We start from the raw sequence: 16084 nt of genomic DNA on the forward strand, positions 1-16084 counted from the left end.
GGCTATTAAAGGATCAAGATGATTTGAATAAAATTTTCTGGATGCAAAATAACATGGACTTTTTGGCATTGAGAACTAGTCTATTGGAGCTTAGCCAGTGCTGTAAGTGAAGAAAGTCCTTTTGAAATTGTGTTTCAACTGAACGATGTGAGGGATCAGACTTACAGATGACCATATTATCTAGATTAAGAAGGAGTGGTGTGCAGCAGGTCTAGTGGAAGTTTATTGATAAAAACTGAGAGTAGAAGACGTGCTAGAATGGAGCCCTGTGTGACTCCTGAGTTAATAAGGGCTGAACATTGGGGACGGCTGGATGGAAGAGTACTTGTTCATAAATCCAACAACTGAGCACCATCCAGTGGGTTCAAATGACCATTCAGCATATGTAGGTTACACTAATGTAAGCTATAGCCATTTGACCAATGGAATTAAGGTGCAGATACGCCAGTACTGCATCTCCAAAGATGGATACCAACGGTTCACCATTTGAGACTCTGTCCTCCGTCAAGGCAGAGGAAGTGCATGAACTTGAACTCCTGTAATCTACAGTGGAGCTTGTGACATGTGGTACCCACAAGACCGTGTTGTGGATGGACTTACCTGCAGGAGGGTGTGACCATTCATATCTTCACCTTCTCAAGATGCTCTGTCACTAGCTTGTAATCATGAAAGGACCTTCCCACAAAACTACTGCCATCTTAAAAGAGGCCTGAAGGCCAGAAAATTCTCCATCATTCATCTCCAGGTGTCCTGGCTGAAATGCTGACATGTATGGCAGTGCTTCACGCTATGCTACCTCTTCTAGATAGTAAAAACAGTGCCATGACACATTCTGGTGGTCACGCAAACACTCTGATGGATTATACTTTCTACACATTAAATATATAAACTTACTCATGAAACATCAGACTCCATATCTAAACTGTGTACACAGAAGAAAAAGTACAGTTTTGTACCTACCATAAATGTAGATGTCCGATTGATATGCAACTGCAGTCATAACATATGGGTTGTCCTGCCTCAGGCAGCCCTCGGTCGGCCGAATTCCAAAGTCTGGGTCGGGTGTCGGCTGGTGTCGCCTCCTCTCCGACGTCACAACGGCTGGAGTATAAAGGCATCGGCCGACACCATCTTCTTCAGTGTTTCTTGCCCCAGATGCCAGGTGCCCTCCTAGGAAGGCTAAATTTGGTGAATGGATAAACAATTCCAGACATGCACAACAGTAATAAACAGATACACCATAGGAGATACCCCCAGCTAAAAGGAACAGGGCGAATGGACCCAAATGAAGGAAAAGAGGGGAAGGAGGGAGGGAAAATCCGACTGCAGTTGCATATCTATCGGACATCTACATTTATGGTAGGTACAAAACTGTACTATGTCCTTCAAGAATGCAACTGCAGTCATAACATATGGGTTGAATACCATAGCCAAGCTGGGGGTGGATGGAGCTAAGAAAAAGATGGTGTAGCTAAAATGCCCTGCAGGACTGCCGAAGCAAAGCCTGCTCGGGATCTGGAGTATAAAGGCAGGTTGTAGTGTTTGGTAAATGTATGCATGGAGCTCCATGTAGCAGCCTCTAGAATGTCCTTTGTAGCCACTCCTCTTAGGAAAGCTATAGATGTGGCTATAGCTCTGGTGGAGTGTGGCCTAATATTGACTGGCACACTTTTTCCATGGTAAGAATAGCAGAATCTGATGCAGTGTCCAATCCATTTTGAAATTGTTTGCTTGGAGATTGCTTTTCCTTGTATGCCAGCAGCATAGGCTACAAACAGCTGGTCAGACTTTCTGGTGGCCTTAGTTCTGTCCAAGTAGTAGCGTAGTTGCCTGTGTATGTCCAAGGTATGCAGCAGTCTTTCCCCTCTATTTTGAGGATTGGGGAAGAAAGTAGGAAGGTGAATAGCTTGATTTAGAGACACCCTGGAAATCACCTTTGGCATGAAAGAAGGATTTGTTCTTAGAGAGACTCTGTCCTGATGGAAAATGAGGAAAGGAGGTACTGCCATGAGTGCCTGTATCTCTGAGACTCTTCTTGCTGATGTGACTGCCAATAGAAAAACCATTTTCCATGATAGAAATTGCATCTCCGAGGTTGCTGCTGGCTCAAAGGGAGGCAGAGATAATTTTTCCAGTACAAAATTGAGGTCCCATGCAGGTACTGGTTGTTTTCTGGGAGGCTTGATATTCTTTATCCCTCTCAGGAACTGTCTTAGCAAAGGATGTGAGAACACTGGTGGATCACAATTGTATCTTGCTGAGATTGCTGAGGCATGAATCTTTATGGAAGAATATGAGAGTCCAGTATGAAACATTTCTGCCAAGTATTCCAATATCTGAGGTATACTCAGTACTGTTGTATTCTGACCCCTGTTGGCAGCCCAGATGCTGAATCTCTTCCACTTGGCTGAATAGGCTTTTCTGGTGGATGGTCTGCATGCTTCCAATAAGATGTCCTGAACTGCCTTGGAAAGATTGGAAGCGGGAGGAGTTAAAGTAACCTCCAGGCTGTCAGATGTAATGTTTTCAGGTTTTGGTGAACATTCCTGTAGTTGTGTTGTGTTAGGAGCAGTGGCCATAGTGGCAGAGGCCACGGTTTTGTCCGAGTTATGCTCAACAGCAATGGGTACCAGTGTTGCTTTGGCCAGTCTGGAGCTATCAAAATGCCTGTTGGTTGTTCTGCTTTGATCTTCAGGATCACCTTGGTCAACAGTGGCAGAGGAGGAAATGCATACATTTTTAGGGAATTCCAGCTGAAGGAGAGAGCATCCGTTGTCCAGGCTAGTGCATGGTGGGTCCTGGTACAGAACTTTTCCAGGTGATGATTTGTGTGAGACGCAAATAGATCTATGTCCGGTCTTCCCCATGTCTTTGTTATTTGTGAGAAAATGTGGGGATGCAGCATCCATTCGTGTGGATCCAAGAAATTTCTGCTCAGCTTGTCCGCCAGTACATTGTCCTTGCCTGGCACAAACTGGGATTGCAGGTGTATCTTCAGACTCAGTGCTTTTTCCCAGAGAATCATTGTTAGTCTGCAGAGGGGGTATGAATGAGTCCCTCCCTGCTTGTTTATATACCACATGACAGTGGTGTTGTCTGTCCTTATTAGTAAATGTCCTTGCTGCAGTGATTTTTCAAACTCTCGATTGCATGTATCACTGCCATCATCTCTTTTTGGTTTATGTGCAGATGTCTTTCCTTTGGTGTCCATTGACCTTGAACGCATCTGCCCTCCATGTGCGCCCCCCCATCCATGATCTGAGGCGTCTGTTGTAATTATTTGACCTGCTTGAGGTCTGTTGAAAGACATGCCTTTGTTTAATTGACTTGCTTGAGCCCACCACAAGAATTCCTTTTGCAGACATGGAATAAGTGGGATTATGTCCTCTAGGCTTTGGCTGTGTTGGGACCATAAGCTTTTCAAATACCATTGCAGCTTTCTCATATGAAGTCTTGCCAAAGGTATCAGAAGAATGCATGAAGCCATGAACCCCAGGGCCTGCAGGAGTTTCCTTGCAGTCAGCTGGGAGAGCTGTGCTAGGCCTTTGAAGTACTCTGGTAACTGCTGTTGTTTTTCCTCTGTGAGGTAGGCCATTTGTGTTTGTGTGTCCAGTTTGGCTCCTAGGAAAATAATCTGTTGGGATGGCAGTAGCCTTGATTTCTGAATGTTGACTGTGTATCCCAAGGCCTGTAGAAATTGCATGACATAGTCCAAGTTTTTTATTAAGGTTTGTCTGTTGTCTGCTTGTATGAGGCAGTTGTCCAGGTAGGGGTATATTTGAATTCCCTGGAGTCTGCAGTGTGCCACTACTGATACCAGGCATTTCGTGAACACTCTGGGCACAGTAGATAAGCCAAATGGCAATGCTAAGAATTGATGGTGCTCTGTCCCTGCAAGAAATCTGAGGTATCTTCTGCAGCTTTGTCTGATTGGGACATGCAGGTATGCCTCCTTGAGGTCCAGAGTGACCAGCCAAGACCCCTTGCCCAGCATGGGAAGGAGTTGCTGTAATGTCAGCATTTTGAACTTTGGCACAATGAGAAAGGTATTTAGAGTAGACAAGTCCAGTATAGGCCTCCATTTGTTTTCCTTTCTTGGAACAAGGAACAGTCTTGCATAGAATCCCTGGCCTTGTTCCTGGGGAGGTACCTTTTCTATTGCTTTTATACTTAATAGCTTTGAAACTTGAATGAGAGCCTCTGCCCTTTGATGGTATGGCAGGTTTGGCATGCCTTGTCTTGTAGGTAAAGTATAGAAGTGGAATCTGTAACCCTTTGTCTATTAAATCCAGAATCCAACTGTCCTTGGTTAAGATATGCCAGTTTTTTGAGAATAAGGATAATTTTCCACCCAAGGGTGCTTCTCTCTGAGCCCTTGTAGGCGGTATGAAAGTCAAGTCATTGTGATTGTCCTTGTGGTGCAGCTGGACTGGCTGCAGCACTTCTTTGATTTGTAGGTTGCCATTGGCGTCCCCTGTAGGGGCCTCGGTATTGTCCTCGGCCTCGGCCACGCCTGTTCTTTCCCCTTTGAAACTTGTCCGAGTCTGGGAAGGACCAATTCTTTGAAGGTCAGTTTCTACTGAATCTGGGTGGCTGAACCTGGAGGAAATCCTTGATTGTCTGTACTGACTTAGCTTTTTCCTCAATGGACTTCAACACATCTTGTTGATTAGCGCCAAACAGCTTCTGTTTTTCCAGAGGTGCATCAAGTAACTTTACTTTGACATGGTCTGGCAGTGGCTGATCTTTTAGCCAAGCATGTCTATGTATCACAGCCCCAGTCATAGCTGCCCTACATGAAGCTTCCAATGCATCATAACCACACTGAAGAAAATGATTGTTAACCTGCTGAGTGTTATGTATGTGATCCTGCAATGCCTTTCTGTCAATAGGCTCAGGAGAGGCTAACTTTTTCTGTAAATCATCCAGTAAAAAATCCTGGTACTGAAACATATGAAAAAGGCAGTTAAGAGACATCATGGCTAGGGTGGTAGAGGTATAAACTTTTTTACCCCATCTCTCCATAGACCTGGCTTCCCTATCCGCTGGCAAAGGATTCTTGGCAGTGGAGGTAGCCACTCCCTTGGGACCCTGTGAAATAGTTTCTAAATCCACGGTGTGGGCCTTAAAAAGATGTTTGTGAGTGTCAGAGACTCTGTAATATCTGTCTGGCTTGACAGGAGCAGGGGGGAGAGAGTCAGGGTTAGCACTGGAATTGGAGAAAACATCATCCAAAACATCCATCACAGGAGGAATAGCTAAAGGTCTGTGCTGGGGAAGCTCTAGGAAGGTACGGAGTCTTTTCCTGGAATCAGAAAATTCCTGACCCTGCCATTGGAAATGTTCCCTCATTGAGTGCAGGATTTCACCAAAAGAGAAATCCTCTGGAGGAGAGGCAGAGGGAATTGATTCCTCAGCATCAGAGTCCTCACAGGCCTGGAAAGATTCTTCTTGAATATCTGAATGCTCAGAATCCCCAGAGGCCTCATCTGAAGAGAGGTTTTCAGTCTGCTCAGTTCTAGGCCTTTTCTCTGCAGGAGGCTGAGAAGCTCTGTCTGGGTGAGGCTGAGACCCCCTGATAAGGGAAATAAGGTCTGCAGCAAGAGACATAATCTGTTTATCAGAAGAGGGGGCCTGGACAGCAGGTTTAGGGTGGGCCTTGGCCTGGCTGGCAGCCTTAGCACGTGCAAAGGCCTTGATGGACATCGATACAGGAGGCCTAGCAGCCCCACGTGCAGGAGTGACCTTGTCCACTGGAATGGTGTCGGGTAAATCAAGAACTTCGGTATCCGGAGGAAAATCAACAACCGGCACCAGAGAGGTCTCTGGGACCGAAGGACTAGTTACCGCTGTGTAGTCGGTCTGGAGCGGCTGAATTACCGCTTCCGCAGGGACCAAAGCACTAGTGGAGGGTCTAGGAGTAGTATCGGTGGAGGACGCGGGCCGAGGATGCCGGTCCCGGTCCTTCCGTTTTTTGGAAGATTGAGCTGTCCGACGGCATGATATATGCGAAGGATTCGCCAAAATAGTCTTCAGCAAATTCTGCCCAGTGCCTGAGAGTGCGCTTATTGAAGCAAGCACAGGCCGAGACGTCGTGGTCTGGGCCCAGGCAAGGAAGACAGTAAGAGTGGAAGTCCTTATGAGGTATTTGTTTACCACAAGACAAACAATTATTAACTTTCTCAATTTGTTCTGACATCGGCTGAGGCAAGAAAAAATGTTCCCCAATGGGGTACTTAGCTTTTAGATGACTTCGGTACTGAAAACACAGGAGCTGACCGACCGGCACTTGCGAACTGCTTCTGCTTCGGGCACCGCGCGGCAAGAAAGACTGAAGAAGATGGCGTCGGCTGATGCCTTTATACTCCAGCCGTTGTGACGTCGGAGAGGAGGCGACACCAGCCGACGCCGGACCCAGACTTTGGAATTCAGCCGACCGAGGGCTGCCTGAGGCAGGACAACCCATATGTTATGACTGCAGTTGCATTCTTGAAGGACATCAAATAGTGGTCAAACAGGATAAACACCTTTGCTTAGTCTGGTGAGTGATATAACAACATGCTGTGCAGATAGTGAAACAAAAATGTCCAAATAGAGGGTATCAGATGTAAATATCAAAAAGTTATACTAGTACCCCTACCGATGAGATTTCCTGAAGTCAGCTCTATACTCATGCTTTTAATCTTGTTATATGGTTCCCTACTGAAATGTGAGTCCTAGATTGCCGAGTCAAAAAACAGGAAAATAAAAGACTGAAAATACAGCGTAATACTGAACACTGCTCTTCTCCTTAAACTTCTTTGTTGCAGGGGGACTTATATATACACACAACATATACACGAAATATATATATATATATATATATATATATGGGTCTACTGTATAACTTCAAAAACACACATCTTCGAAATTAGACAGTAGACCCAGACCTCTGCAAAAGTGTACTTACGCGAAAGTGTACTTCTGCGAACATCGCCTCAACAAACCAATAAAAAAACCTATAAAACATTGTTTTTGCAGGGGGGCTTGCCCCCACACCCCCTACTTAAATATACCAACTCAGAGATCGCACTACAGTGGGGAAACACAGAAACTCCCTTTCCCCACTGTAGTGTGCTTAAGTGCACTTTCGCAAAACCGAAAATCCACTGTTCATTTTCGAACCAGTGGATTTTCAGTTTTTTCCAGTAGACCTATATATATATATATATATATATATATATATATATATATATAGATTCACTTTATAATCCTGAAATCCTGAAATCCCAAATCTCAGAATTTCGTGACCATAAAGCTGAAAGCTCTAAATACCGAAATCCCAAAAGCGCGAATTTTGAAATCGCGAATCCTACTCTAACCAGACACCACACACATACACAAACACACACCTTCCCCCCACACACAAACACACAAACCTACACTACATGCAAACAGGGGGGCAAGCCCCCTACACCCCCCACACCCCCCTACATAAATATACTAATGTCAGGGTCGCACTACACAGACAAACACACGAAAACACCACCACACACCTACATTCCCCTTGCACACACACATCACAGTCACAACACACACTGACACACACTAAAGCCCCTAACCAACACCCTTAAACATAAATACTTACCTGGACTTCCATTCAAACACCGCAACACCAGAAGCACTACTTCAACATCTCCGAACGTCAGGATTTTGAAATTCGCGCTTCTGGGGTTTCGGTATTTAGAACTTTCGGCTTTATGATCTCGGGATTCTGAAATTCGGTATTTCAGAATTTCGAGATTATAAAGTGTTCCTATATATATATATATATATATATATATATATATATATATATATATATATATATATATATATATATACACATGTATATATACCAACACTAAGATCACCCAACCTCAGGAAAATGGAATATTCCTAAAAATGGCAATCTTGGACTTAGTCTACATAAGTCTGTGTTCTTCAGTCTCTACATTTTGGGACTGTGCAATCCAAGTCCATACATCTGAAATGGCTGCCAGTTTTGCTGGTGATTATAAGCAAAGCCAACTGCATACAATGGCATTTCTGTAAAATAAGAAAAATCAGTATGAAAAGGAGGAATTCTTGATGACCTTTTAACTGAACAAAAAGAGAGAATCTCAGATAAGTATGGAGCTGGGCTTCAGAAGTCAGAGCATTTCTCCAGCAATCCACCAAATGTCATACAACACACAATGATGTAATCCACTACATGACACATCTGCAGTCTTAATGCTTAGAACTGCAGGTCAGTCAGATGAGGTGTTAGTTACACAAATCAGATGTCCATTATACAAGTACTGTAAACTCGGTGAAGACATGTGATGTCTACACATATTACTAGACTTTATGTCTTCTGCAGTACATTAGTACTCAAGTGACAGTGCCAGGAAGTGGATGTAACAGTCACTTAATAAAAATATTTCTAGCATATTTTAACACCAGTATAGCAACCACCATGTTGATTAATGATACATGTAAAATATGGCAAATTGGTGAAAGCCAGGTGCTGTGAAAAATATATGTATTGTTCAAAAAATACCTTCGGTTGAGAAGTATATCAGCAAAACCTGCACATAGTACTTACCAGTACTGCAGAGGAAGGGGTCAATTCACCAAGTTTCCTTCCCAGATCAGTAGCACAGGCATTAAGACAGGCTTGGGACCATGTTTTTTCATAAATGTTCATCAGATTCATCCCTGAACCTATCAAACACAAACAACATGAACAGTCAACTGAGAACAATTTAGGTCCTTAACTAGAACTATCTGATAAGAAAACATAACAACTGTATGCTTTCTGGTCAGCTACAAAAATGACAAAATTAGGCACACTCACTTAAAACATCAGCACCTAAACAATTTTTCAATCTGGTTTTAGTTTATTATTTCATCATCTTTCTGCAGACTTGAAAGCTCTACTTTGAAAACAAACATCTCAAGTACTGTAATGCATAGTGAATCCTTTCTGCATCTCTACCATAACTAGAGGAAAATTCTCTTTGCCTCACTACTTTAAAACCTGGAGAATCATATCTGCCCCACCATCAAAATATATGGAGAATTCCTTTTTCTACCTTAGCACACTAAGAGTTCATAAGTCCATAGGAGGTAACTAGGCTAACCGCCCTAAAACCCTTACAAGCCTAGCCATGTTTTTTCCCAGTTTGCCACAATTGTCATTGATTAGTTGAGTGACAACCGTAGAGACAGTCCATTTTCACTAATGACTGCATCCGTCCATGAGGGGCATGGGCATCACCCCCCGGAGTGAATTTGTGGTTAACCATCCATTTATCTAGGTTGCATCTGAATGGGGTCAAGGAGGAGCTCTGTTTCATATGAATTGGGAGTTTGTTCCACCAGAGTGGCAGTCTCTGGGAGATGTACCTGTCTCTCCAGCAAGTTCTGTTCATGTCACAGGCTAATTTAAAATCCCTACAGCGAGTGTCTCTTCTGCCATCTGATTTGCAAATGTGCAGCATTTTCATTAGGACAGAGTCAGAGACTATTCTACAGGCCAGGCGCAGGTCACTTCTTAATATCCTAAAGGCTAGAGAGTACAGAGACATGGCTTTTAGTCTTTCCACATAAGTCTTGGTTTGGAGGCCTTGTATTTTCTTGGCGAAAAACCTCTGGGGTCTCTCCAGTTGTTACAGGTGCCTGTTAAGGACCATACAAAAGGGAGCATTTTATTCAATTATTGGTCTGATGAGGGTCAAGTACAGTGGGGCTATAACATCTGTAGACCTGGATGCGATGCTTTGCTTATGAGATGTGTTACATAGAGGGCTTTCCCCACCCCTGTAGAAATTTAGTGGTCAAAGTTCAGATTGCTATAAACCTGTGTACCCAGATCTCATACCATTGGGTCTGAATTTATAGGGGTGCTCTTAATAGTCTAATCAGCAGGGAATTAAGCTTTTCCAATGGGAATAATAATGCATTTTTTTAATTTAGTTTCAATCCATACCCCTGGCGCCAATCATTTGTCTGAGTTAGCCCCATTTGCAGTATGTTAACATTGTTGGGGACTCAGTGTTTGTGCCCAATTTGCAGTCATCAGTGAACTTGGTTAGCCACAGACCATCTGCATTTGCCTGGACTTCTGAGAAATAAATTCCAAACAGTAGAGGGCCCAGTACAGATCCTTAGTACACCACTGGTGGCAGGTCTACTGCTAGAAGTGGAGTCACCAACTTTGACAGTATGTGTTTTGTCGCTGAGCCAGTTGGCTACCCATCTAATGTCATAAAGGTAAATTCCTAGTTGGGAGAATTTCTCTATAATACCTGAATAGGGGATTGTGGCAAATGCCTTGACTAGGTCAAGGTAAGTGACACACACTGTCTTTCCCTCATCCAGATCTGTGGTGATTTTCTCAAAGAAGTCTACCAGGTTTAACAAGCATGATCGACCCTTAATGAATCCAAACTGGTCTGAGTCCAGGGTTTGAAGATCATGTTTGTTCTTGTTGATAAGTTCCATAATGATTCTATCCATGGCCTTGCAGATGAGGCTAGTTAGGCTTATGGGTCTATAATTCCCAAGGTTGACTGATGGACCCCCTTTGTGCAGGGGAATTACTGTTGCAGTTCTCCATTCCAATGGAACATGGCCAGTTCTCAGGTTGTGATTAAAGAGGGTATGACACTGCCAGCCCAGCTATCTGAAATTTTGTAAATAATTCTATGTCATTTGTGAATACTGATATGATTTATACAGAACTGTATGTTATCTACTGAGCTTCAAGAATGTAACTACAGCATACTCTGCTGGAACATAGAAGATTAACTTACAAAACTTCAGGAAAATAAGCTATACGATGTGCTATAAAAGTTAATTGCAATGCAGCAAGCAGATACAATGTCTATAGCTAAAAGTTTTTTCTATTGTCTTGAAAGAAAAATAATTACTAGGTTTAAAATGTAAAGTGTTTTATTGCTTTATGACTTCCTAGCAGCTGCACATGTAAGAGATATGTATTTGTAACACAGAGATATTAAGGTTCTGTTTAGCCTAGGAACTACAGTCAGGTGACAAAGAGTAATGTCATCCAAGCTAACCAGTGGTAATGTTTGATATTAATTTATGAACACTCTCTCGGAGAGAGACTGTGCATTTTGTATTTTGTCTTGGACCTAGCAAGAACATCCACTCATCATCATCATCATCATCTGCACTTCTGCCTGCTTGTTGTTCTGTAAACAAGACTCAGGGCATAGTATCTCTTTTAGATATAGACAGGACTATAGTAAAGATTAGTTTAGATGTTTTCTGTATTTATTTGATCCAACAGTATAGTACCTTGGGTATGGAGACAAAACGAGATGTAATTTATAAAATCAATTTATTACATAAATCATAAACTGAACGGGCTGTACAACAGACTGCACACATAAAGGCACTTATTCCATCAGCGTTTTTGTCTCCTAAGTAAAGACTTCATCAGGGGAAGATCTGATGAAGTCTTTATTTAGGAGATGAAAATGCTGATGGAATAAGTGCGTTTATGTGTGCAGTCTGTTGTACAGTCCGTTCAGTTCGTGATTTATGTAATAAATTGATTTTATAAATTACATCCCGTGTTGTCTCCATACCCAAGGTACTATACTGTTGGATTTATTGGTGTACTTTCGTGCCTTGCTCTTTATTTTTGGTGTATTTATTGTAGATTGTCCTGCAATGTTGTTTTAAAATATTTCCTGTGATTCTGAACTCTGAAGTAACTGTGTTTTTCTGAGTACTGTCTTGTTCATTTATCATTTATTACTAAATATATTTAAACCTTTGTGGCTGATAGTTGTGAGACATATTTAAGCTCTTACAGTACTTGCATATGTATTTGGTGGCACTGTACAGGCCACTCCTAAATAGCCTTGCAAGTCTTGGTCAGACTACCATTTGGATTAACAGTAACATTACACAGTATGATTGGAGACCCTTTGTAAGAGCCTTATAGTAGCTGATAAGTAAGGGTGGCTGGTGGCAGCTGGTACTAACATACAGTTTTGGCAGAAGGGGAACATAGCTAGTAAACCTGTGCCAGCCTTTCCCAGGTGTGTGTGTGTGTGTGTGTGTGTGTGTGTGTGTGTGTGTGTGTGTGTGTGTGTGTATCAATCAAATCTCAGTGTGTCTGTGTGTGTGTCAGCTACTTGGGCAGGGACACAAAACACTGGTTTGACAGACAGGGTGCTGGAGGTCTTAGCTTGGCCATTCGGCTGAGATCTTAACTCTATAGTTGTGCCAGTGGGGAGTCTTATTGGGGATCTGGAGAAAGCGGGAGAAACAGCCCCAGACTGACTATGATCTCTGTGTGCTCTTGAGGGAAATTGTACTTCACTGTATGTGTACTTGTCATCCTCTCATTGTGTACGTCCCTCACTGTTGCCAGTAGTGAGGATTGAGACTCCTTGATTACTAGACCAATGCAGGGGTGTCACTTATTAATTGGTGGCAGTGGTGGAATATCCACATCATATATTACTTGGCTGGCAGTGAGATAGGCACGTCACATATTAAATGTCTTATAGTGGTGTGGATATTGAATTCCTGTAGCTTGTGTACAGTGGTCACTGAAGGTTTTTGTATTTTCAATCAGCCATGCAGGGACCATTCAGAGTTCATATCACAATTGTTTTATTTCTTGTTAGCTTAGTCAGGGAGAGCAGGCAAGCATGTCAGGAGAGGAGTATGGCAAGCTGACAAGGAGCCAGTTGGCTGAGATGTGCCAGACTAAAGGACTGGGGCATGCCAACCTAACTAAAGCAGACAAGATTGCAGCTATAGTCATATCTGCATCACAGAATAGCAACCAGCAGGACAATCAGACTGGCCTTGGACATGTACAACTCTCAGAAAATGGACAGCTCAACCTTTTCACGGAGTATTTAAAAATCCGTCTGGAGTTGATGAAACTTGAGCAGGTGGGCAAGCGTTTGGAAATAGAAGCAGCACAGAGACTGAGACATCTAGAGGCTGAGGAAAATGAGAAACTGAGACATCTTGAGGTTGAGGAAAATGAAAAACTGCAATGCCTGGAAGCTGAGGAGAAAGAGAGGCAGAGGCAACATGAAAAGGAGATGCTGACTCTTCACCAGAGTCATGGAGGTAATGAGGAATGTAGTAACTGAATCCCAGAAGCAGCGGAGGTCAGTAAATTTCTTCCAGAATTTACAAAGGGGGATAATTTTGATAGTTTCATTCATATGTTTGAAAGGGTATGTAAACAGTATAATGTTGACCAAGGGCTCTGGGTACAGCTCCTGACTCCCTTACTCTATGGTAAAGTTGTAACTGTTATTTATAAATTGTCTGATATTGATTGTTTAACTTATAATGTTGTAAAGAACTGTTTTTACAATGTTTTAAGTTAACACCTGAAGCTTATAGGAAAAAGTTTTGTGAGCACAGACACAAGGCAGGTAAAAGTGTGTGTGAATATGTTGTTGAACTAAGCACTTATTTTCATAGGTGGGTGAGTGGATGTCAGGTTACCACTTTTGAAGGGCTGGCAGACCTTCTGGTGAGGGAACAAGCCCTTAGCACTTTGCCTGAGGACATGAGAATCTGGTTAGCTGATAGACACTGCAGTACTGTAGATGAGTTAAGGAAGAAGCGAGACCTATACCTAGCAAGCATGGAATCACTGCACAGGAAAGGGAATCCCAGTGCTATTCATGGGTCTATGGGAACCCATGGTGGGCAGCGTAGACTGCCCCAATAGAGTCCACCAGTAGCAGGGGAAGCCACTACCCCAGGTACACATCCAGGACCAAGGGTTAAATATTTTAAATGCAACCAGTGGGGCCATGTAGCATGCGGATGTGCATGGAGGCAAGGTGGAAAACAAAAGGTGGAAGAGCCAGTAAGTGGGAGTGAGAAAATACCAACAGTAGGTTGTCTTGAGACAACAAGGGTACCAAACTACCACAAGAGGTTATATCCTGTCTTAGTGAATGGGAAAGAGGCCATTGACAGCCTCTGACCTAACCATTATGAAGCCTGCAATGGTTAAAGAGGAGCACTATTTGCCTGGGCAGTTACTCCAGTTAGAGCTTTAGGAGGGACCCCATTCCAAATACCTTTGGCCAAGGTTCACTTTGACTGGGAGGGTGGAAAAGGAAGCTAGCAAGTAGGTGTGTTTGAGGACATCCCAGCAGACATCCTGATAGGGAATGGTTTTGATAATGCAGTACCATGTGTGCATGCAGTTACACGCAGTCAGGCTTGGAGACATGCATGTGGGTCTGGTAGCCTGGGGGAGACCCAGACAAACTGGACACTTGCAGCCAGGACTGGTGAGGTGGTTACTTCAGGGAGGAAGCTACCCTGTAGCAGTGAGACTGAAGGTGAGCCACAGATACTTGAGGGTACTGATGTTCCCTTGGACAGAGTGACTGCAAGGGCAAAGGTGAGTAGTAGTAGTACCCAGGCTGACAGAGAGGCACCACTGTCAGAAAATACCAGACTTCCTGTGAAAAGGGAGCTGGGAAGGGTTACTAAGAGAGAATTGAGGGACAGGCTCAGTTCTGAGACCCTACATTACAAGGTATGAGAGGGGTAGCTAGTGAGTCACATGGTTTTCAAGGGACAAAGGGTTACTGTATAGACAGTGGACCCCTGAGGGAGGGCTAGAGGGTGAGAAAATGCAGCAGTTGGTAGTGCCCACAGCCTATGATCTGTGTGCGCTCTTAAGGGAAATTGTACTTTACTGTGTGTGTACTTGTCATCCTCCCATTGTGTACTTCCCTCACTGTTGCCAGTGGTGAGGATTGAGGATCCTTGATTACTGGGCCAGTGCAGGGGCATCACAGAGGGCACTAAGTGGGTCAGCTAGGTCTTGTTTTAGATTGTTTATCAGGCAACCTGGGATGGTATGTGGTCCTACTGAAGCCATGTTTTTGGCCTTGGAAAACACAGATATGACCTGCTCTTTAGAGATAATATGTTGAGCAACACTGGCAGGTAAGCTTTGGGGTATGGCTGGTGGAGACAGGGGGATAAAGTTTGTGCCAAATCTGTTTACTAACAGGTTGACAATTTCGTCTTGTGTAGTATGAGTGGTATCATCCACTATCAGTACAGCACATAGCTGGGCATTCCCTTTCAGGTTTCGGACGTAGTTAAAGAATGTCATGTGATTATCCTTAGCTAGGGATGCTATATTAGCTTCATATTTAGCTTTGGAGGACTTAACAAGATTTCTTTTTATTTGTGTAAGCTGTGGGGGAAATTCTTCTACTGCTGAGTCAATTTCCTCTTCTTCTTAGACACCAGTTTACTCTTTTTGTTATACAACCTGTTTATACTTGAGGTCCACCAGGGTGGCTTGCTTTTTCAGTAGGACATGATTTTGATCCGGTCAGGTACAGCCAAGTCTATATAGCTACTTATGTGGTTATACATTGTATTTGCATATACCTCTGCATAGGAGTCTGTTGTGATTGATGGGGGTTTGAAACTTTTTATACCATCACTTAGTAGGTGGTAGTTTGTTTTGGAAACATTTTTTAGTTTTTTTGTTCCTGGAAGGGTGTGAGGTCTTACAGTTACATCGAACGAGACTGATTTAAAGTCCAATCTTACCAGGGAAGGCATGACACTGGGAGAAGTGCAGTGTTTCTACATGTTGGCAAGTACTGTGTCTAGGACATTTGGGCCCCTTGTGGGGGGTGCTGACCATCTGTTCCTGTGGGCATGCACACATTTGTGGTCATGTATGTTTCTCACTCAATGGAAGGATAGTTAAAGTCACCTATGACCAAGATGTTTAGCTGTATGGCAAGAGATTCCAGTAGGGCTAGGTATCTGGAATGCTTTTCTTGGTTCATGGTGGTAGGACCTATTTTGCCCATCATTAATTGGATGTGGAATAATTTGAGAGAGTCATACTGTCTGACAAGTCTCGAGATAGACTTGGCCTCAATGAAGATGGATACACCTTCAACTTTGGCTCTGTCACGCTCAGTTTGTGGTATGAACATGTAGAAGGAGTTGTAGCCTTGCATGGCTAAGGTGCTTTCTACAGCTTTGAACCATGTTTCAGTGACTGCACAGATGA

The 16084-nt window shown here is 43.3% G+C and overlaps 1 protein-coding gene across 1 annotated transcript in view; it reads right to left on the reverse strand.

Annotated features, from left to right (window-relative positions):
* The window catches only part of XYLB (xylulokinase), a 1259970-nt gene that overhangs the window by 766942 nt on the left and 476944 nt on the right, over positions 1–16084 (reverse strand). The window contains exon 9 of the mRNA XM_044066952.1: positions 8609–8727. Coding sequence (XP_043922887.1) covers positions 8609–8727 — 119 coding nt within the window. The remainder of the gene's footprint in view (positions 1–8608; positions 8728–16084) is intronic.

This window comes from Protopterus annectens, chromosome 3.part1 (genome assembly GCF_019279795.1).
Source record: "Protopterus annectens isolate FY-2018-M chromosome 3.part1, PAN1.0, whole genome shotgun sequence".
In the NCBI taxonomy this organism is placed as follows: Eukaryota; Metazoa; Chordata; order Ceratodontiformes; family Protopteridae; genus Protopterus; species Protopterus annectens.